Below are 21,789 nucleotides of genomic sequence, written 5' to 3' on the forward strand. Positions count from 1 at the left end.
GGCACTCAGAGCTCACACATCCTTCCCAAACTATGACAGCGATTTTAAGCGTTTTCCAAAAAATGCTAAATAGCAGATAATTTACATAACCGGAAGTTATAGGTTCTTGAGGCAAACTTGTTCATTCTGAGGAGAGACATATGTGTGCCAAGTATCATGTCTCTATGTCAAATGGGGCATGAGATATGCCTGTCATATGTCTTTGAGAGCGTGATGGCTGGCTTTTCACTAAAATGCTTGTATCAACATCAAATTTACATCTGGTAATTAAGAGTCCAATGAGTAAGTTGTAGAACATGAGATGACCTACTGATACAACCATTACGAAACCCATTTGGCCACAGGGGGCGCCACAGCAATCGATTGCGTTTCAGCCACTTTTAAGCATTTTGGCTTGTTATAGCGCCACCCTGTGGCCAATCTGCTTCATATTTCTCAAGATACTTCAACATATGCTCTGGTACGACTGTACAAAGTTTAGGAAAAATCGGCCTGGCGGTTAGGCCTGTCGACCGAGTGTCATCTGAATCGTTCTTGAGGCAAATTTGTTCATCGTGAGGACATAAATATGTCTGCAAAGTTTCATGACTCTACGTCAAACGGAGCTATGCCTGTTCATAAAAAGTTACCACTCGGTTCTATAGGCTGCCATTGACTTCAATGGCAGAAGAATAATAATACCATCAATTACAATAGGGGCTCCGCACCTTCGGTGCTTGGCCCCTAACAACCAAAAATTGCAGAGAAATAATTCAACTGAAAAAAGAGAGAAACTGTTCGAGAAAACAACACCCAAATGAAATGGTCAAAACCTAGTGGTGCACAATTCAGACGCCGTGTACTTGAAAAGACACAGGCCTTGGAATCGTATCCAGTGATTGCAGTGTCTTTTCGGGTACAGTGAAGTTTCGATCATTGTGCGTGAGAGAGGGAGAGAGAGAGAGAGACAGCTGCGCTGCGCATGAGAAGAAAGATAGACAATATTATTATGGTGACTTAAACACTTGCCTTACTGGTTAAGCTGTGAAATAAATGTATTATCTAATTTTCAAACAGCTGTCTTGCATTGCTATTTAGCCTTTGAGTGATATCCCTAATAATAATAATAGCTGCCTGCTATCGGCATCGTGTCCTTGTGTGAGGACAGCAACATTGGGGGGTTGTTATTTTGCCTAGGGCGGTCAATTACCTCCCGCCAGGCCTGCCACAACCACAACTAAACACAGACAGACAGACTGCCTTCAAAACCACAACCACAACTAAACACAGACAGACAGACAGACAGACAGACTGCCTTCAAACCACAACCCCTACAGTGGTAAATGGTAAATGACTGCACTTATATAGTGCTTTTATCCAAAGCACTTTATAATGGCCTCTCATTCATGCATTCACACACACACATTCACACACCAATGGCGGCAACTGCCATGCAAGGTGCTAGCCTGCTCACTGAGAGCAATTCTGGGATTCAGTGTCTTGCCCTTGTACACTTCGACATGTGAACAGGAGGAGCTGGGATTCGAACCACCGACCCTGCAATCATGGGACGACCCGTATGCTTTTACACTTTTTTTTTTTCCAGAATGCTTTTACAATGCTTTTTAGAACTGAACATATGCAGCCTGCTTTTAGTTAGAACTACTCTAGCATGTTAAGTCTAACCACTAGAGTTATTACGCTCAACTGACGACCTGTTTGTCAGGATTAAAAAACACATATCCTCCAACCCCTTGTTTGTCAGTAAGGGTTAGGGTTAGGTAGGGATAGGACTTGGTTAGGGTTAGGTTATAGTTAGGTTAGATTGAGGTTATGGTTAGGTTAGAGTTAGGCTAACCTCGTGCTCCTGCAGGATCCTCCTCATTGTCTCCTTCCTCTTCAGCTTCTTCTGCCTCCGCAGGTAGAACACCAGCAGAGCCAATAGGATCAGGAAGAGAATGACTCCGCCCACTGCTGCAGCGATGGAGGTTCCAGGCCTGATGAGAGAAGATACCAGCAGGGTGAGACCAGCAGGGAGAGACCAGCAGTTTCAGTGTACAGTAGGACCCCACTCATCCGAACTTCAGAGATCCGAACCTCCCGGTCTACCGGACAGGCTTAAAAATTAATTATTTATTTTTTGCCTGCTATCTGGTTACTGGTGGGATTTTCATTACAGTACTGTATCCTACTGTGAATAAAAACAGAACTATGTAGACATACATGTTGCATGTAGGCTGTAGTCTACTGTCACGTTTAATTTCTTTGTTACTCTAATGTCGAGCATAAAACGCAAACGAGTCTGCTGCGCGAGAGCTGCATTCCTTGGTAGCCAGAAAGCGCGTCAGCAACCTGAAGCAGAGGAGCATCGAGTCATTTTTCGTTCCCAGTTAATGGACTTCAGGAACACAGACGTGTTGTGAGCATGTAGATTAGCCTACTAAACCTACTGTATTTGTTAAATAATAGCCTACAGCCTAGGCCACGTTAGCCTACATCGGTTGTTTTAGAGACTTTCTTTTAGGCTACAATAGCCTAAGACACGACAACTTATTTCATTTATTTATTTCTTGATTATAATTTGCTCTAATTGTTCTAATGTTGGGTTGTTTTTAGGCTATACCATTTTGTTCTACGAATACAGTAGCCTATCGATGCAGCGTACGCCTCATTTGAGAATAAAGTACTGTATTTGATCAAAGCACACACTCAATTGGAAATTCGGTCATTTTATTATAGGCTACTGTAGGTCTATTATAGGTGGATGGGGCAGGGTTAGGGATGAGATCTTACCCTGTCTTGGAGTGGATGGGGCAGGGTTAGGGATGAGATCTTACCCTGTCTTGGAGTGGATGGGGCAGGGTTAGGGATGAGATCTTACCCTGTCTTGGAGTGGATGGGGCAGGGTTAGGGATGAGATCTTACCCTGTCTTGGAGTGGATGGGGCAGGGTTAGGGATGAGATCTTACCCTGTCTTGGAGTGGATGGGGCAGGGTTAAGGATGAGATCTTACCCTGTCTTGGAGTGGATGGGGCAGGGTTAGGGATGAGATCTTACCCTGTCTTGGAGTGGATGGGTCAGGGTTAGGGATGAGATCTTACCCTGTCTTGGAGTGGATGGGTCAGGGTTAGGGATGAGATCTTACCCTGTCTTGGAGTGGATGGGGCAGCCTGTCTCATCCATCTGAGTGCATCTGGGAGGGAAATGTTGCATTTGTACAATTAGTATAATTTGGTGCTGTTGCCAACGTGTGTGTAGGAATTAAGAGTATGTGTGTGTCTGTGTGTATGTACTGTATGTGTGTGTGTGTATGTACTGTATGTGTGTATGTGTTTGTTAATGCGTGTGTCTGTCTGTGTGTGTTCGTGCGCCTGTGTGTGTGTGTGTGTGTGTTCATGCGTGCGTGTGTGTGTTTGTGTGTGCGTGCATGCTAGTACAGTATGTGTGTGTGTGTGTGTGTATATATATGTGTGTGTGTGTGTGTGTGTGTGTGTGTATATATGTGTGTGTATATATGTGTGTGTGTGTGAATATGTATGTGTGTGTGTGTGTATATGTATGTGTGTGTGTGTGTGTGTGTGTGCGTGTGTGTGTGTGTGTGTGTCAACTCACGAGAGGGTGCAGTTGGTGTTGCAGAGCAGGCAGTGTCCGGAGGCGTTGCTGTATTTCCAGATGGTGAACTGGTCCTCCTTCACCCCGCTGGGACAGCGGTCCACACACACATCCCCGTCCCGGAAGTGGAGACACTCCGTACACTGGTGGGCCTCCTGGGGTCCGGACAGAGAGGAGCATGGGTACGGGACCCCCAAACACACACACAATACACAATATACGGTATACACACACACACACACACTGGAGGTTCTTACCGGGCCATGGCAGGAGGCGGAGCCATTGATTGGTCGACACTCTGAGTGACAGGCACCACAGAGAGAGTCCTGGATGTACTCTCGCACAGGCCTGGGACACACGCACGCACGCACACACACTTTAATATATTTATTTGTGTTCACATTTGACACAAAACCCTTGAACCCACATAATAATAGATGCACAAGCTTTGGGAATCTCAACACTAGTTTCTAGTCTCAGTTCACAGATACAGGAAGCAGCATCTCCATACGTGGTGACGGCCAATCACCATAAACCTGCCAAGGCCTTATCTTTTGGCTTGGTCATTCCTGCCATCTGCAGGCTCACAGCTAGTCTGTGGACATTACCTAGGCTTTCAAATATAAACACCAGCCATTTACATTTGTATTCAAGCTGTATAAAGGCATCTTTGAACAGTTGGTACTTTAAAACCTTGGTAAGAGATGCCTCTTCCAGACTGTGATCAAATATATAATAATAATACATTCTACTTCTAAGATGGTGACTTCTCTACTGTCCTCATCAACATCTGTGTTTAGCTGTACCATTGAAAAGGTATCGTATTAACTATTGAAGAGGAACTTGGTAGTTGAGACACAAGAGTGTGTGTGTAGATTTTTAAGATGGAACATATGCAATTATGTCTTTAACTAAAAAGTCAACAATTCTATCATTCCTTGGAATGTACATCCCCTGATCCCATCTACAACCACAAGGCCTCAAAGCAGATTCAGTCAATACTGCAAACGTAGTCATTGATTTGTGAAATGCTTTATCATTTGAACCACTCATCTTTTTTAACAGATTTTCATTCACACTCACACACACGCACGCATGCACACACACACACACGCACACACATGCACACACACACACATATACACACACACGCACACACGCGCGCACACACACGCACACACACACACACACACACACACACACACACACACACACACACACACACACACAGAGAACTGAATCTTACCCCTGGTAGATGTCACACTCCTCCACACACTCCTTCCCCCTCTGGACGGCGGTGCAGGACACACACTGGCCCGGCCCCGGCCCCCAGCAGCCCCCCGCACACAGCGCGTCACACACCAGCCCCTCCGCCTCTGAGAACACACACACACAGCGCGTCACACACCAGCCCCTCCGCCTCTGAGAACACACACACAGCGCGTCACACACCAGCCCCTCCGCCTCTGAGAACACACACACACACACAGCGCGTCACACACCAGCCCCTCCGCCTCTGAGAACACACACACACACACAGCGCGTCACACACCAGCCCCTCCGCCTCTGAGAACACACACACACACACAGCGCGTCACACACCAGCCCCTCCACCTCTGAGAACACACACACAGCGCGTCACACACCAGCCCCTCCGCCTCTGAGAACACACACACACAGCGCGTCACACACCAGCCCCTCCGCCTCTGAGAACACACACACACAGCGCGTCACACACCAGCCCCTCCGCCTCTGAGAACACACACACAACAGTCTGACACTGGAGAAACACACACAGACACACGCACACACACCCTTCCGCCTCTGAGAACACAAAGACAACAGCCTGACTGACACTGGAGAAACAAACAAACACACACACACCCCTACAGTATGTCACAATTATCATACACAGGCACCTTTTTTTTAATTTGTTGCATCTCTTTCCAACAACACACACAAACAGACTGTCACACTGTAGACATCCTGTCCTCTCCTCATTCTCAAACAGACACTCACTGCATGTCTGGGAGTCCTGGTTGCCGTTGACGACACTGTGTGGCCCCTGGGTGGGGTGCAGCAGGGCGCCCCAGGGCAGGGCGGAGGTGAAGCACAGCTGGGGGTTGTTATGGAGCAGGATCAGACCCCCGCTGACCTGACGCAGCGAACGCAGCCCCAGAGAACGGATCTGCAGGCCCTGGACCCCCAGAGAGAACACGCCCCTGGAGGACAGGGGGAGAGAGAGAGGGGAGGGGGAGAGAGAGAGAGAGAGAGAGAGAGAGGGAGAGGGAGAGGGGGGAGAGAGAGAGAGAGGGGGGGGGGGGGAGAAAGAGAGAGGGGGGGAGAGAGGGGGGGAGAGAGAGGGAGAGAGAGGGGGGGAGAGAGAAAGAGAGAGAGGGGGGGAGAGAGAGCGAGAGAGAGGGGGGAGAGAAATAGAGAGAGGGGGGAGAGAGGGGGAGAGAGAGAGGGGGGGAGAGAGAAAGAGAGAGAGGCAAAGAGGAAGAGTGAGTGTGCGTTTGTGCAAGTGTGTGTGTGTGTGTGTGTGTGTGTGTGTGTGTGTGTGTGTGTGTGAGTGTGTGCGTGTGTATGTGTGTGTGTGTGTGTGTGCCCAACGTCAATAAAAAGTGCAGGAACATTCTCAGACAAACACAACATACCCCAGTGTCACTATGCCCTGCTACAGCAGCGCCAGACTGGGCTGAACTGGGTCTGGACGGTGGACTGGTTACTATGTTACTACTATGCTCCAGGCTGCTGGGTCAGCTAATCATTAGAGTTTATAACCAGCACCCAGATCCACAAAGCCTGAGACTGAGACATTACAGACAAACAACATTACCCATACAGCAGACAGGCAGGCAGGCAGGCAGACAGACAGGCAGGTGTTTCTCACACATAGCCTTTACTTGGACGGGCCATTTTGCGACCCATTTGAGCATTAAAAAATGTTTTTTCTTAGTTTTTTAATCCGTCCAAGAGAAAGACGCCGGCTGCGATCGATTAGTCTAGTGGACAATGTCCCCTCTCTTTACCCTCTACTGACAATCCCTCTCTTTACTCTCTACTGACAATCCCTCTCTTTACCCTCTACTGACAATCCCTCTCTTTACCCTCTACTGACAACCCCTCTCTTTACCCTCTACTGACAACCCCTCTCTTTACCCTCTACTGACAATCCCTCTCTTTACTCTCTACTGACAATCCCTCTCTTTACCCTCTACTGACAACCCCTCGCTTTACCCTCTACTGACAACCCCTCTCTTTACCCTCTACTGACAACCCCTCTCTTTACCCTCTACTGACAATCCCTCTCTTTACCCTCTACTGACAATCCCTCTCTTTACTCTCTACTGACAATCCCTCTCTTTACCCTCTACTGACAATCCCTCTCTTTACCCTCTACTGACAATCCCTCTCTTTACCCTCTACTGACAATCCCTCTCTTTACCCTCTACTGACAATCCCTCTCTTTACCCTCTACTGACAATCCCTCTCTTTACCCTCTACTGACAATCCCTCTCTTTACCCTCTACTGACAATCCCTCTCTTTACCCTCTACTGACAATCCCTCTCTTTACCCTCTACTGACAACCCCTCTCTTTACCCTCTACTGACAATCCCTCTCTTTACCCTCTACTGACAATCCCTCTCTTTACCCTCTACTGACAATCCCTCTCTTTACCCTCTACTGACAATCCCTCTCTTTACTCTCTACTGACAATCCCTCTCTTTACCCTCTACTGACAATCCCTCTCTTTACCCTCTACTGACAATCCCTCTCTTTACCCTCTACTGACAATCCCTCTCTTTACCCACTACTGACAACCCCTCTCTTTACCCTCTACTGACAATCTCACACGCTTTGCAGAGACTGGAGAAACACAGATGCCTCCTTTCCACCAACGCAAACCAGGTTCTGGACTGTTGCTAGTACCAGTTCTGGTTCTGGGCTGCTGCTAGTACCAGTCCTGGTTCTGGGCTGTTGCTAGTATCAGTCCTGGTTCGGGGCGGCTGCTAGTACCAGACCTGGCTCTGGGCTACTGCTAGTACCAGTCCTGGTCCTGGTTCTGGGCTGTTGCTAGTATCAGTCTTGGTTCTGGGCTGTTGCTAGTACCAGTCCTGGTTCTGGGCTGCTGCTTGTACCAGTCCTGGTTCTAGGCTGCTGCTAGAACCAGTTCTGGTTCTGGTTCTGGGCTGTTGCTAGTACCAGTCCTGGTTCTGGGCTGCTGCTAGAACCAGTTCTGGTTCTGGGCTGTTGCTAGTACCAGTCCTGGTTCTGGGCTGCTGCTAGTGCCAGATCACAGTTGGTGAGCCTTGAGAAGCGGTGATCTTTCCCACGGGCTGGAGAGCCACGTCACGACGTCACCGATACGTCTCCTCTTTCCCAGCGCCACAGCAGCTACTCCACAGCACCTAGCTACCCTGCTCCGCTTAGCTAGCCCAGCTAGACAACCACCAAGCTGATACTGTTTATAGTATCATCACTGCTGAAGACACATGTTCCAGGACCGTATCCGTCATCGCCCTGTTGTCTATTATGAGTATGAACCAACTCGACTGGGAATCCTGGTCTGTGATGCCTTCAGCCATAAAATATACTGTTCTGCTTGTTTGCTTTGCAACATATCAACATATCAGTTGTCAAAACGAAATGTCAACAAACTGGTTATGCTAGCTAGTGTTCCCAAATAAATGTTAAGCTTGTTTGATACGTTATTTGACAGTCTGTCGCAAATATCAGCCATCCAGTCACAAATGACAGTCCCAGTTTATATCTTCAGATAAACAAGCAAGTTCGGTTTTCAAGAACATATGTTTTTTTTACCAACTGTTAACAACAATTATATTATAGTAAACAGATTCCTGTATATAACGACTAGCGAGAGATATCGACCCCTAGATCATTTATCATACTACAAAGAGAAACTATGATCAGTCGCATGTATGGTAGCATCATGGTCAGTTGATGTTGTCGATGTGTGGTGATTGCAGTGAATGACCTTTTCCACGCTGTTGCAGAATAAACCATTGACTGGCAGTACACACTGATAACGCAAGAAGAACACTATTACCACTTTTCCTTTACATAGAGACATTTCAACCATATATTGATGCATAAGAATTCACCAGAATGCAGGAAATAAGGTGTTTGACGCTTCAGACAGACAGGCAGACCGACAGACAGACAGGCAGGGAGACAGACGGGCAGACAGACAGACAGGCAGGGAGACAGACAAACAGATGGGCAGGGGGACAGATGGGCAGGCAGCCAGGCAGGCAGGCAGGCAGGCAGACAGACAGACAGACAGACAGACAGACAGACCGACAGGCAGACCGACAGACAGACAGGCAGACAGGCAGACCGACAGACAGGCAGGGAAACAGACAGACAGGCAGACCGACAGACAGACAGACAGACAGACAGGCAGACCGACAGACAGGCAGGGAGACAGACAGACAGACAGACAGACAGACAGACAGACAGACAGACAGACAGACAGACAGACAGGCAGACCGACAGACAGACAGGCAGGGAGACAGACAGACAGACCGACAGACAGGTGGTCTTACTTGTAGAGCATCCTCCCTCTGATCACCCTCAGGTTCTCAAACACCCTGAGGTCTGTCCAGTTGGCCGGCCACGCGCTGATGTACAGGTAGCCTGGGGAGAGATAGAGAGAGGAACAGATAGACAGAGATAGATTAGATATACAGTAGTAGGGTAGTTCCGACCTCGCAATCTAATTGGTTAAGAGCCGTTGTATATTCACGATATACCACGGGCAAAGCCTCTTTATCGTTCTATGTGAAATATTACTGCGCCAATTATTACTGTCTATAAAAACATTGGTTCTATTGCATAACCGTCTGTTGGTCATTCAATGTCAATTTTGAGTTGTTCTACCTGTCCTGTAGCCTACCACTCTGGTTTATCGTCACCACTTTTGCAACTTGCAGTTGCACAGCAAAGGTAGGCTACACTTCGTTCATGGCTAGCTAGGTTGGTCAGGAGCATTAGTTTGGTTGCTAGGGCTCACTGTTTGTCGTTTGAAACTCCATAGAAACGTGATAGTTTTATGAACTACCTTTTTTGGCGGAGTTGAACTGAACACTAAAATAGTAGGTATTTATCCCATAAATGTTTCTTGATTATGTAACCATTGTATAAAAGCAATAACTCACTTGAGGGTTGTGGTATATGGCCAGTATACCACAGGTTGTGCTGTTCGACGCCTATGACCGCAGCACAACCCGTGGTATATTGGCCATATACCACAACCCTCAAGTGAGTTATTGCTTCAATATACCTCTGACTATCTCTCTCCATCTTTCAATCTCTCTCCCTCCCTCTCTATCTCTCTCCCTCTCTCTGTCTTTTGAAATAAATTACTAATTACAAAACAAATACAACAAAAAACAAACTACATCACCTATTGACAAACACAAACAAAAGCACAGAGCAAAATGCAGTGCTATCTGTTTCTAAATCAGGGGTCTCAAACTCAAATTGGCTTGGGGCCACTGCTGGTATCGTCAACTCATAGGAGGGCCACTTCAATGTCAACTTCAACTACTACTAACTATAAGAAAGTGCAATATTTCTGAAAATGTCATTTTTCATTTCCATAACTAGACTCAAAACTCAGTCTCTAAATGTTGCAAGACTATTCCATAACTAACATTTTCATCATACAAATTCAAACCGGTTTCCATTCATTTTAATATATTTTAACATATAAGTTAGTGCTGCAAATAATTTTTCCTGACTTTTATTTTATCTTGAATAGCCTACATTTGTACTTTATTCTGTTTTAGCTGCAAGATGCATCACTACTGTAAGCCTGCCCTGGACCTGTACTTGCATTTATTAAAGTTCAAGTTTGTTTCCATTTCTTACCAGACACTTGAATACATTTGTAGGCTACTGCTCTATTTCTTGCCAGACACTTATCTTGAAAGACTGCTGAGACATTAGCCCTCTCAGCTGTGTGGCTCGTTTTTTCCTCTGGTCTCCTTATGACACTCCATGTTTAGTAATGGATAGCTCTTGACATTATATTCCTTTAGAACGGCGACTTTGTTCTTGCATATCAAGCAGGTAGCATTTCCATTGGACACCACAAAAAATACTGCAATGTCCATATTTCTTGAAACTGTCTGTGTTCTTAACGTTAGTTAACCATGAAAACAGCCTCTCGGTGGCGAGCTGCATTCCGTTCATAGTTCATAGTGGTGTGTGGATTGATTGCACCTGTGACTGTATGCAGCGTTCACCTCACGCGCTGCACACAATAACAGCATTCCGCCCCACGTTTGAGCGACTTGAATTTACATTGTAGGCCTGCCTGCCGGCGCCGTGTACAATAAATTATTTTGCGGGCCAGATTACATTATATTTCTGACATGTCGCGGGCCGGTTGGAGTGGTGTGGCGGGCCGCAAATGGCCCGCGGGCCGCGAGTTTGAGACCCCTGTTCTAAATGGACAGTACACCATAGCAGATTATTTGAGCATGGTGACTGATCAACAACTAAAACGAAGCTTGACCAAGTACAGACTGAGTGAGCACAGCCTTGAAATGTGAAAAGTATAACCATATTAGAGAAACACATTTTTAAAAATTTGAATCTGTAAGAAAAGGTTTCCTTAACCTATTAGATGAGGAGAAACTGCCCATCCTACTAGGGGAGGACTCAAAGAGAAGTAAGTTAGCAGCAGCCTGCCATAGACTGAGGGACAGTGAGTGAAAGTCACCTGACACGTTATTGTCGTTATATCTGACAACATAATTTGTTTTGGTTGACACGCCTCTTTAACATTGTGTGGAAGTCCGGGTCAGTGCCAAAGGAGTGCCAGACTGGGGTGGTGGTCCCAATATTTAAAAAAGGGGACCAGAGGGTGTGTGCCAATTATAGAAGCATCACATTACTCAGCCTCCCAGGGAAAGTGTACTCCAAGGTGCTGGAAAGGAGGCTCCGGCTGATAGTCGAACCTCAGATCAAAGAGGAACAATCCGGATTTCGTCCTGGTCGTGGAACCACCGACCAGCTCTTCACTCTCGCAAGGATCTTGGAGGGGGCCTGGGAGTTTGCCCAACCTGTCTACATGTGTTTTGTGGACTTGGAGAAGGCTTACGACCGGGTCCCTCGAGAGGTCTTGTGGAGGGTTATACGGGAGTATGGGGTGAGGGGATCCCTACTTAGGGCCATCCAATCCCTGTACACCCAGAGCGAGAGCTGTGTCCGGGTCCTCAGCAGTAAGTCGTCTTCCTTTCCGGTGGGGGTTGGCCTCCGCCAGGGCTGCGCTTTGTCAACAATCCTGTTTGTGATTTTCATGGACAGGATATCGAGGCGTAGCCGCACGGAGGTGGGGTTGCAGTTCGGTGAGCTAGGGATTATGTCGCTGCTATTTGCAGATGATGTGGTCCTGATGGCATCATCTGCCTGCGACCTCCAGCACTCTCTGGATAGGTTCGCAACTGAGTGTGAAGCGGCTGGGATGAGAATCAGCACTTCTAAGTCTGAGGCCATGGTTCTCAGCAGGAAACCGGTGGTCTGTCCGCTCCGAGTAGGAAATGAGTCCTTATCCCAAGTGAAGGAGTTCAAGTATCTGGGGGTCTTGTTCACGAGTGAGGGAACCATGGAGAGGGAGCTTGGCTGGAGAATCGGAGCAGCTGGTGCGGTTCTGCAGTCGCTTTACCGCACTGTTGTGATGAAAAGAGAGCTGAGCCAAAAGGCAAAGCTCTCGATCTACCGGTCTAACTTCGTCCCCACCCTCACCTATGGTCATGAAGGATGGGTCATGACCGAAAGAACGAGATCACGGATACAAGCGGCCGAAATGAGTTTTCTCCGGAGGGTGGCTGGGGTCTCCCTGAGAGTTCGGGTGAGAAGTTCAGTCATCCGGTAGAGACTCGGAGTAGAGCCGCTGCTCCTTTGCGTCGAAAGGAGCCAGTTGAGGTGGTTCGGGCATCTAGTGAGGATGCCTCCTGGGCGCCTCCCTAGGGAGGTCTTCCAGGCGTGTCCAGCTGGGAGGAGGCCGCGGGGTAGACCCAGGACTAGGTGGCGGGATTACATCTCCGCACTGGTCTGGGAGCGGCTAAAGATTCCCCAGGCAGAGCTGGTTGATGCTGCCAGGGAAAGGGATGTCTGGGGCCCCCTGCTGGAACTGCTGCCTCCGCGACCCAACCCCGGATAGAAGATGGAGATAATTTGTTTTCTCCTGTATTATCTTTTTATTTATTTATTTACTGTTTCTTGCTGTTGCTACTATATCAACAACTGTTCATTTGCTTTGTCTTGTACTTGCCTGTTTTTTTTCTCTTTCTAATTAGGGCCCGAGCACTGGCGGTGCGAGGCCCTATTGTATTTCGAAGGATTATTATTCTCCTTCTCCTTCTCCTTCTTCTCCTTCTCCTTTACTCCAAACAAATGCCTTTTAGGCGGCCTGAACATCGATGAAAACGGATGAAACTTTGCAGATACGTCAGTCCCGGTGAAAAATTTGATAATTCATGGGTGACGGAAATGGGCGTGGCAAAACGGCTCAAGAGCGCCCCCTGGAAAGTTTAAAATGGCGAGCCCCACCTTTCAGTTTGATGTAGGCTAACGAAATTCGGTGGGCATATGTATTTCATCGAGCCACACTTAAATGTCTCTTGGAGCTATACCCAACATGCAACAGGAAGTCCGCCATTTTGCTCTTAATGTGCCATTTTGTCCTTGTTTTGACCATTTCCATGCCTCGTACTTCGACAAACTCCTCCTACAGATTTCATCCGATCAACTTCATATCGGGTCAGCTTCATCTTAAGACCTTTGTGATCAAAAGTTATCAAAAAAATTGAGTTTTCACCAAACACCCTTGCCGTGGCGCCCCGCCAAAGTTTGACATTTCGCCATAAAACACGAAGTCCTCATAACTCCTCCATACATTATCCAATTTGTCCAATATATCTCACGCTTCATGACGGTTCTGTCCTGAACACATCTATGTGTCAGTATTGCGTCATACTTATAGCGCCACCTATTGGTGAAACAGGAAGTCCTCATAACTCCTCCATACATTATCCGATTTGTCCGATATGTCTCACGCTTCATGACAGTTCTGTCATGAACACATCTATGTGTCAGTATTGCGTCATACTTATAGCGCCACCTATTGGTGAAAAAGGAAGTCCTCATAACTCCTCCATACATTATCCAATTTGTCCGATATAGCTCACGCTTCATGACGGTTCTGTCCTGAACACATCTATGTGTCAGTATTGCGTCATACTTATAGCGCCACCTATTGGTGAAACAGTACGTCCTCATAACTCCTCCATACATTATCCGATTTGTCCGATATGTCTCACGCTTCATGACAGTTCTGTCCTGAACACATCTATGTGTTAGTATTGCGTCATACTTATAGCGCCACCTATTGGTGAAACAGTACGTCCTCATAACTCCTCCATACATTATCCGATTTGTCCGATATGTCTCACGCTTCATGACAGTTCTGTCCTGAACACATCTATGTGTCAGTATTGCGTCATACTTATAGCGCCACCTATTGGTGAAACAGTACGTCCTCATAACTCCTCCATACATTATCCGATTTGTCTGATATGTCTCACGCTTCACGACAGTTCTGTCCTGAACACATCTATGTGTCAGTATTGCGTCATACTTATAGCGCCACCTATTGGTGAACCAGTACGTCCTCATAACTCCTCCATACATTATCCGATTTGTCCGATATATCTCACGCTTCATGAAGTTTCTGTCCTGAACACATCTATGTGTCAGTATTGCGTCATACTTATAGCGCCACCTATTGGTGAAACAGGAAGTCCTCATAACTCCTCCATACATTATCCAATTTGTCCGATATAGCTCACGCTTCATGACGGTTCTGTCCTGAACACATCTATGTGTCAGTATTGCGTCATACGTATAGCGCCACCTATTGGTGAAACAGGAAGTCCTCATAAGTCCTGCATACATCATCCGATTTGCACCAAATTGCTGATGCTTCATAAAGGTGGCCTTCTGAACCCATCTATGTGTCGGTATTGAGTCACACTTACAGCGCCACCTACTGGTGAAACAGGAAGTCCTCATAACTCCTACATACGTTATCCGATTTACTCAACATTTCTCACGCTTCATCAAGGTACCGTCCTGAACACATCTATGCTTCGGTATTGAGTCACGCCTAGAGCGCCACCTACTGGTGACAGGAAGTTTCTCTCAGTACTGCACACCGAAATAGCACAGCCTTGAACGGCGCCACACCCCGACCCGCGTGGGGTGCGAGGGCCCGCTCACTGCTGCTCGCAGCACTAGTTAAAGTTGTTTTTCAATGTCCAAACGTTGCTTTGGCAGTATGTAGTGTTACTTCATGCCAATAAAGCCATTTGAATTGACAGTGAGAGAGAGAGTGAGAGAGAGATAGAGAGAGAGATAGAGAGAGAGAGAGATATATATGTTACGGTGAATGTGAGAAAACGGGGAATGTGAGGTTTTCCCGGTTAATGTGCACATTCCCCGACCTCGCGGGGAATGTAGGAGAAACATGTACGTTTCTCACATCTCCCGGGTAATGTGCACATTCCCCGACCTTGCGGGAGATGTGAGAAATTGGTTAGTATTTCTCACATCTCCCGCAAGGTCAGGGATTGTGCACATTAACCGGGAAATGCTTACAATTCCCGACCTTGCGGTAAATCTAGCAAAGTCCAACCGTATGCAAAACGTCTGCGCAGCCGGGTGGTGGGAGAGGGATGCAACCGTAGGCTTATGCCAAAAGACAAGTGTGAGTTTGATGCATCCTCAACTATCCTCATCAGTAGGCTAGATGTAGGCTACATTCCCTGCCCCTTTCTGTAAAACGTATTGTGTTGCCTTTGTATATGAAATGAGCTATAATGATTTAATTGATCTGGCTAATAATCAGTTATTGCAGTGGTATTCCGCTCGATTCCTTTATATCACCGCCACTGACAGATGTTCCCAGAATAGTAACGTTTCAGTGTTCAACGGGCTTTGTTGGACACCTAAGATAAATAACGTTAGACTGATGAACAATGCGGATTTTATGTCGGTTTCACAGCGCAAATGATCTGTCTTCTGGTTGCAATGTTCCTTTTGCGTTTGTATATTACTGTTCAAAGTAGACCACAGACTGTTATTATTAACTTTTTAACTATTATTATTTACAGTTAATAATAACAGTCTGTGGTCTACTTTGAACAGTAATATATGTTTTGCATACGGTTGGACTTTGCTAGATTTACCGCAAGGTCAGGAATTGTAAGCAATTCCCGGTTAATGTGCACAATCCCCGACCTTGCGGGAGATGTGAGAAATACTAACCAATTTCTCACATCTCCCACAAGGTCGGGGAATGTGCACAATACCCGGGAGATGTGAGAAACGCATGTTTCTCCTACATTCCCCGCGAGGTTGGGGAATGTGCACATTAACCGGGAAAAGCTCACATTCCCCGTTTTCTCACATTCACCGTAACATATATATATAAAGAGAGAGAGAGATAGAGAAAGATATAGTGAGAGATAGAGAGAGAGATAGAGCAGCATGCGTAGAACCAACTTGACATAATTGTAGAGTCCATTGACTCAAACCATTTCTGGGAAAAATGACACTTTTTCAGCAAACCACACAAAGAAGAATTGGCTATCCAAAATTATGAAATATGGAAAACACACTTTGAAAACGTACACACCATCACACTGAATTCGGCCCAAAATGACCTTGTCAACAAACTCTGAACTCTAGAGTCAGTTGTTAAAGACAATCAGAGCCTTTTAGACTTTCAAATCACTGAAGAGCTACAGGCTAAAATCCAGACCCTACAACCAAGGAAGGCCAGCGGTCCTGATGGTATTTTAAATGAAATGCTGAAATCTAGTCACCATAAATTCAACACTGCCATATTAAAAGGAGGCTGACACCTGAAGCAAAGGAATTACCACAAAATAAAAATGGAAATAAATTCGACCCAAACAATTACAGAGGTATTCGTCAGCAGCAACCTGGGGAAGTTAATCTACAGCATCCTAAACAGCCGACTGCAAGACCTCCTCAGTGAACACAATGTCCTGAGCAAGAGTCAGACTGGATTCACACCACAACATCGAACTACAGACCATATCTACACCCTCCACACCCTCAGTAAGAAACATGTCCACCAGAACAAGAACAACATTTTCTCGTTTTGTAGACTTCACAAAAGCATTTGACTCAATTTGACATGATGGTCGATGGAAAAAGGTGTAGGGGGGAAAACCTATGATATAATTAAAGCAATGTATACAAATAATAAATGTGCTGTAAAAGTTGGCAATAAGGAAACAGATTTCTTTCCCCAAAATAGAGTGAAACAGGGCTGCAGTCTCAGCCCCACCCTGTTTAACATTTATATCCATGAATTAGCAAAATCACTATAACAGTCAGATATCCCTGGTCTCACCCTCTCTGACACAGAAATTAAATGTCTACTTTTTGCAGACGATCTAATATTGCTTGCTCCATCTAAGGAGGCATTACAATAGCAACTGGATTACCTGCAAAACCTGCGTCAGACCTGGGCCCTGACAGTGAATCTAGACAAGACTAGTTCTAGTAAACACTTGGTGCAACTTAGACACATCATCAGTGATGTATCCTGGGTTCACTGGGTGTTTCAGGTCTCGCAACATCAGTCACTGCGATGTTCTCCGGGAATTTGAGCTGTCTCCCTAGGTCGACCTTCAGCTGCCAGTCCCAAGCTGTTGCCAGCAGCCCCCCTGCTTGACTCCGGCGCTGCTGTGGCTTCTCCCCAGCCCTAACAAAGGCGATGGACTGCCTTGTTGGTTGTTGGTGTTTACTGGTGGAGATCCCAGTGCTGATGACCTCTGCGATGACCCGCAGCACTTGGTCATGGCGCCAGCGGTAACGCCCGTCTCCTAGTGCCCTTGGGCAGCATCTCAGGATGTGCTCCAGCAATCCACCTCTCTGGCAGAGAGGGCACAGTAGATTCTCGGCCAAGCCCCAGCGGAAGAGGTTGGACAGGCTTGGGAGTACATCGTACACCGACTGAATGAGGAACTTGATCCGGTGTGGCTCAGATCTCCATAGGTCTGTCCACGATATCTTCCGGTCAGCTGCCTCGTCCCATCGGGTCCACGCCCCCTGCTGCTGCATCCCTACTATCCTACTGCAGCGGGCTTCCTCCACCCCTGCTCGGACCTCCTCCTGGATCAGCTGGCGTCTTTCCTTTCCCTTGGCCTTGTTGTAGTGAAGTCTTGGGTGGCTCCCGAGACCTGCCCGTCCGGATGCCACTGTTCCCACCAGCTCACTGTGTCGCAAGCGGGACTCAGCCTGGTTGACTGCCTCGTGAGCCTTCCACTTCCTGCCGGTTCTTACTTCTATGCCAGCCGAGGAGACTTCACTGGAGTCCCTATACAGCAGCACCTCTCTTGTTCGGGTAACCATAAACTCCTCCGTCAGACTACTGAAGGGCAGTTTCAGCTTGTTGTTCCTCCCGTACAAGGCGATGCTGCTGAGGCTTCGCGGTAGGCCCAACCACTTCCGCAGGAAACAGCTGACCTTCCTCTCGAAGCACTCGACGGTGGTCATTGGCACATCATAGACCAGCAGTGGCCAGAGGAGTCGTGGCAAGATGCCATGTTGGTAGATCCAGGCTTTAAACTTGCCTGGTAGCCCTGACTTATCCACTGCTATCAGCCAGGTTCCCAACTCCTCCGTTGTTGCTTGGAGTGCTGCGGTATCCTTCAAGGTGCAGTCATAGATTTTGCCCAGGCTCTTAACTGGCTTCTCTCCCACAGATGGAATCTGGATGCCTCCTAGTGAGAAGCGAAACTGGTCTGTAACCTTCCCCTTCTTCACCACCAGAAGAAGACAAGCCACTCGGCTCGACGGAGAGTTTTGAGTTTTTTCCGCAGCATGTTGCGGAGCTCTGCCAGCCCGGCCTTCTCCTCCTCCCTTTGCTTGCTTAAACTGCTGCCCAAGCAGTCTAAGCTCCTGCCGAAGCTGGCTGATCTTCACCTCCCGTCTGTTTGGTTCCCCAAGAACTCTGGTTGGCTGTTGTTCCTTTATGCCAAACCTTTCAGCACCAATGCTGATGATCATTACAGACATCATCCGCAACTTCTGGTCTGCATCTCCCCTTGCAGTAGCTTCAAGGACTTGGTCCAGATCTTCATCAAACTGGAGCCACTCTCTTTCCTTGTTGGCAGCAGGCCACATGACCCGGCGATGTTCTGAATGCCTGACATAGGGTGGGGCTTGTGGAGCGTGGAGGGTCTGGGCACTGTGGGTTGTCTCCCGGCCGGGCTCCTCCTGCGTCTCACCAGGTACTGGACCTGTGCGTTACACCACCTGCTTCCCCGTCAAACATTTCATTTTGGCCTGGTGGATCTTCAGGCCATGCTGGTTCTTGCAGACTTTGCCACATGAACAGACTGCACTCGTCGTCGTTTTTCCGTTAGCATGGGTCGTTGCCTGTTTGTCCGTCCTGTTGGGGTGCTCATCCTCCCCCCCTCTCAGGCACCCCTGGGGGTATAATCCAGTAGAGTTTTCCGTAGCTTGTTTGTGGATGCACCCTCACGGGAGCTGCAGTTTGGGTTGCTGGCCCTCTCTGTCCCGGTTACTGTCGTTCCAGTTGTCAGCTGTCTCTCCAGCAGTCGCCATACTTTCATGGTCATCATCCGGCCTATTCCCGGAGGTCACTGGCTTGGCCAGATCAAACTAGTTCTAATTAACACTTTGGTGCAACTTAGACATATCATCAGTGATGTATCCTGGGTTCACTGGGTGTTTCAGGTCTCGCAACATCAGACACCCTCGCCCAGGTGACCCTGCTGGGGTTGATCAGGCCCCGGCTTGTGTCTCAGCAGCTTGTGTGGTCCACGGATCTCCCCACTTGATCCACAGTCATCTTGATGCCTTTTTTGCTGCGTCAGTTATGTTTTTGATGGCTCTTTTGTTGTGCAGTCCCTTCACTCCCAACATCTTGAGTGCTCTGATGAGAGACTGGCCGACGAATCCTCTGCATCCGACCTCGAAGAATTATGGTCTTCCAAAAACGACCCAGGTGTCAGGAAAACCCAAATAGGTTCTTCATGGACTACACTGTTATAGAACACACACACAGTTACACATATTTGGGACTAAAAATTACCTCTATAGGAAATTTCAATCTGGCTGTTAACGATGTCAGAGACAAGGGAAGAGCCCTTCTATGCTATAAAAAAAACATCAATATACCTGCTCAAAATATTCAAATCTATAATTTGAATATGAACCTATTTTACTGTATGGTAGTGAAGTGTGGGGTCCTCTTGTAAATCAAGACTTAGAAAAATGGGACAAACACCCAATCGAAGCCACACACACTGAGATTGGCAAGAGCATTCTCAGAGTCTAAAGAAACGCCCCCAAGAATGGATGCTGAGCAGAGCTAGGTCAATTCCCAATACAATAAAGAGTAATCAAATTTTACAAGCACCTAAAAACAAGTGACCCCAACTCCTACCATTACAAAGCTCTCCATTGTCAAGAGGAGAACATAGAGATGAGTCCCCTCAGCCAGCTGGTCCTGAGGTCACCTCCTCTAACAGCACAAGGCCTCTGGACAGCCCTCACACCATCTGGACCAACCGAATCATAGGTAAAGAAAAATACCTTATCTGTTGACCTTAACTGTTGGACATCTACCACAAAAACTCAAAACAAACTTCAGTGCTATTTGGCTCTAAACAGACAGTACACGGTGGCAAACTATCTGAGTGCCATGACTGATGAGAAACTGAGAAAGACTTCAAAAATAGAAATAAGTTACGCCGTACACAACGGATGAAAATAAGGTATAGATTTTATTGAACAACACGTTTCGCCTTACGGCTTCATCAGGTTCATGAACACAGGCAAACCTGGCTGTCTAGAGAAGACAGGCTGTGTCAGCTCTGTCCACAGAGAGAGCTAGAATTCCCTGCTACAATGTAGAACTTGTGAAGATATTAGAACAAAGTTATTTACAAAAATTAAATGTAAGCTCAAAAATGTTGATACGCTCTGACCAAAATAAAATGCAACATATACTTGGAGAACGCAGTATCACAGCCATAGAAGCAGCAATATATGTGAGTGCATGTCAGCCTGAGAGAAAACCAGCACAACAACACATAACAACCTCCTCACAGCTCAACTCTGCCCTTTCATTCACTCCTCTACTTCATGTGGTTCTTTTTTGTTTGTTGGTTTATGTATTTATTTATTTATTTATTTTACATGCCATTTGATACATTTGATTTTGTATTATTTTTGTTAATTGTATCTTTATTGACCTATTTTATGACCTATTTATCTGTTTACTTAATTGTTTTCTCATGTAATTATTGAGTTGTATTTTTCTCAACACTTTGGCAATATTGTCTACCTGACATTCATGCCAATAAAGCAGATTGAATTGATAGAGATAGAGAGATCGCTAGAGAGCGATAAAGATAGAGAGATAGAGATACTGTATATAGAGAGAGATAGAGAGATACTGTATATAGAGAGAGATAGAGATAGAGATAGAGAGAGAGATAGAGATAGTGAGAGAGATAGAGAAATAGAGAGAGAGAGAGATAGAGAGAGAGAGATAGAGAGCGATAGAGAGAGACAGATATAGAGATAGAGAAAGAGAGAGAGAGTGTGTTACCTGTGATCTCCTCCAGTGTCTTGAAGGTGTCCAGCTGCTGCAGGGTCAGTGCTGAAGTGTTGGTCGCTGGGTCGCTGAACACAAGAGCACAGCGACATGCTTCAACACCGTGTTCAGCCCATCAGCTACACAGCTGAACACTGTATCTACCTATCTACACAGTGTGTAGATATGTCTGTGTGTGTGTCTGTGAGTGTGCGTGAGTGTGTGTGTGTGTATGTGTGTTTGTGTCTTACTCAGCGAAGCTCTGTGGTAGGAAGGCCAGGCTTCCAAAGACCTTGTCACATCCAGAGAACTGATATATGTTGGAGGAGGTCACCATGGAGACGCTCTGGAGGCTGCCCATGCCCAGCCCATAACACACTGGAACAGAGGATTTACACACACATCACCAATACACACACACACACACACACACACACACACACACACACATTACCAATACACACACACACGCACACACACATACACACACACACACACC

At 46.9% G+C, this 21,789-nt stretch overlaps 1 protein-coding gene across 1 annotated transcript in view; it reads right to left on the reverse strand.

Annotated features, from left to right (window-relative positions):
* The window catches only part of erbb2 (erb-b2 receptor tyrosine kinase 2), a 64,257-nt gene that overhangs the window by 13,458 nt on the left and 29,010 nt on the right, over positions 1-21,789 (reverse strand). Inside the window, exons 9-17 of the mRNA XM_084456710.1 lie at positions 21,542-21,668; positions 21,306-21,379; positions 9,163-9,253; positions 5,611-5,813; positions 4,838-4,967; positions 3,849-3,939; positions 3,592-3,746; positions 3,125-3,172; positions 1,838-1,976 (exon numbers count right to left, since the gene is read on the reverse strand). Coding sequence (XP_084312836.1) covers positions 1,838-1,976; positions 3,125-3,172; positions 3,592-3,746; positions 3,849-3,939; positions 4,838-4,967; positions 5,611-5,813; positions 9,163-9,253; positions 21,306-21,379; positions 21,542-21,668 — 1,058 coding nt within the window. The remainder of the gene's footprint in view (positions 1-1,837; positions 1,977-3,124; positions 3,173-3,591; positions 3,747-3,848; positions 3,940-4,837; positions 4,968-5,610; positions 5,814-9,162; positions 9,254-21,305; positions 21,380-21,541; positions 21,669-21,789) is intronic.

Source organism: Borostomias antarcticus (genome assembly GCF_949987555.1).
Source record: "Borostomias antarcticus genome assembly, chromosome: 22".
NCBI classification, from domain to species: domain Eukaryota; kingdom Metazoa; phylum Chordata; class Actinopteri; order Stomiiformes; family Stomiidae; genus Borostomias; species Borostomias antarcticus.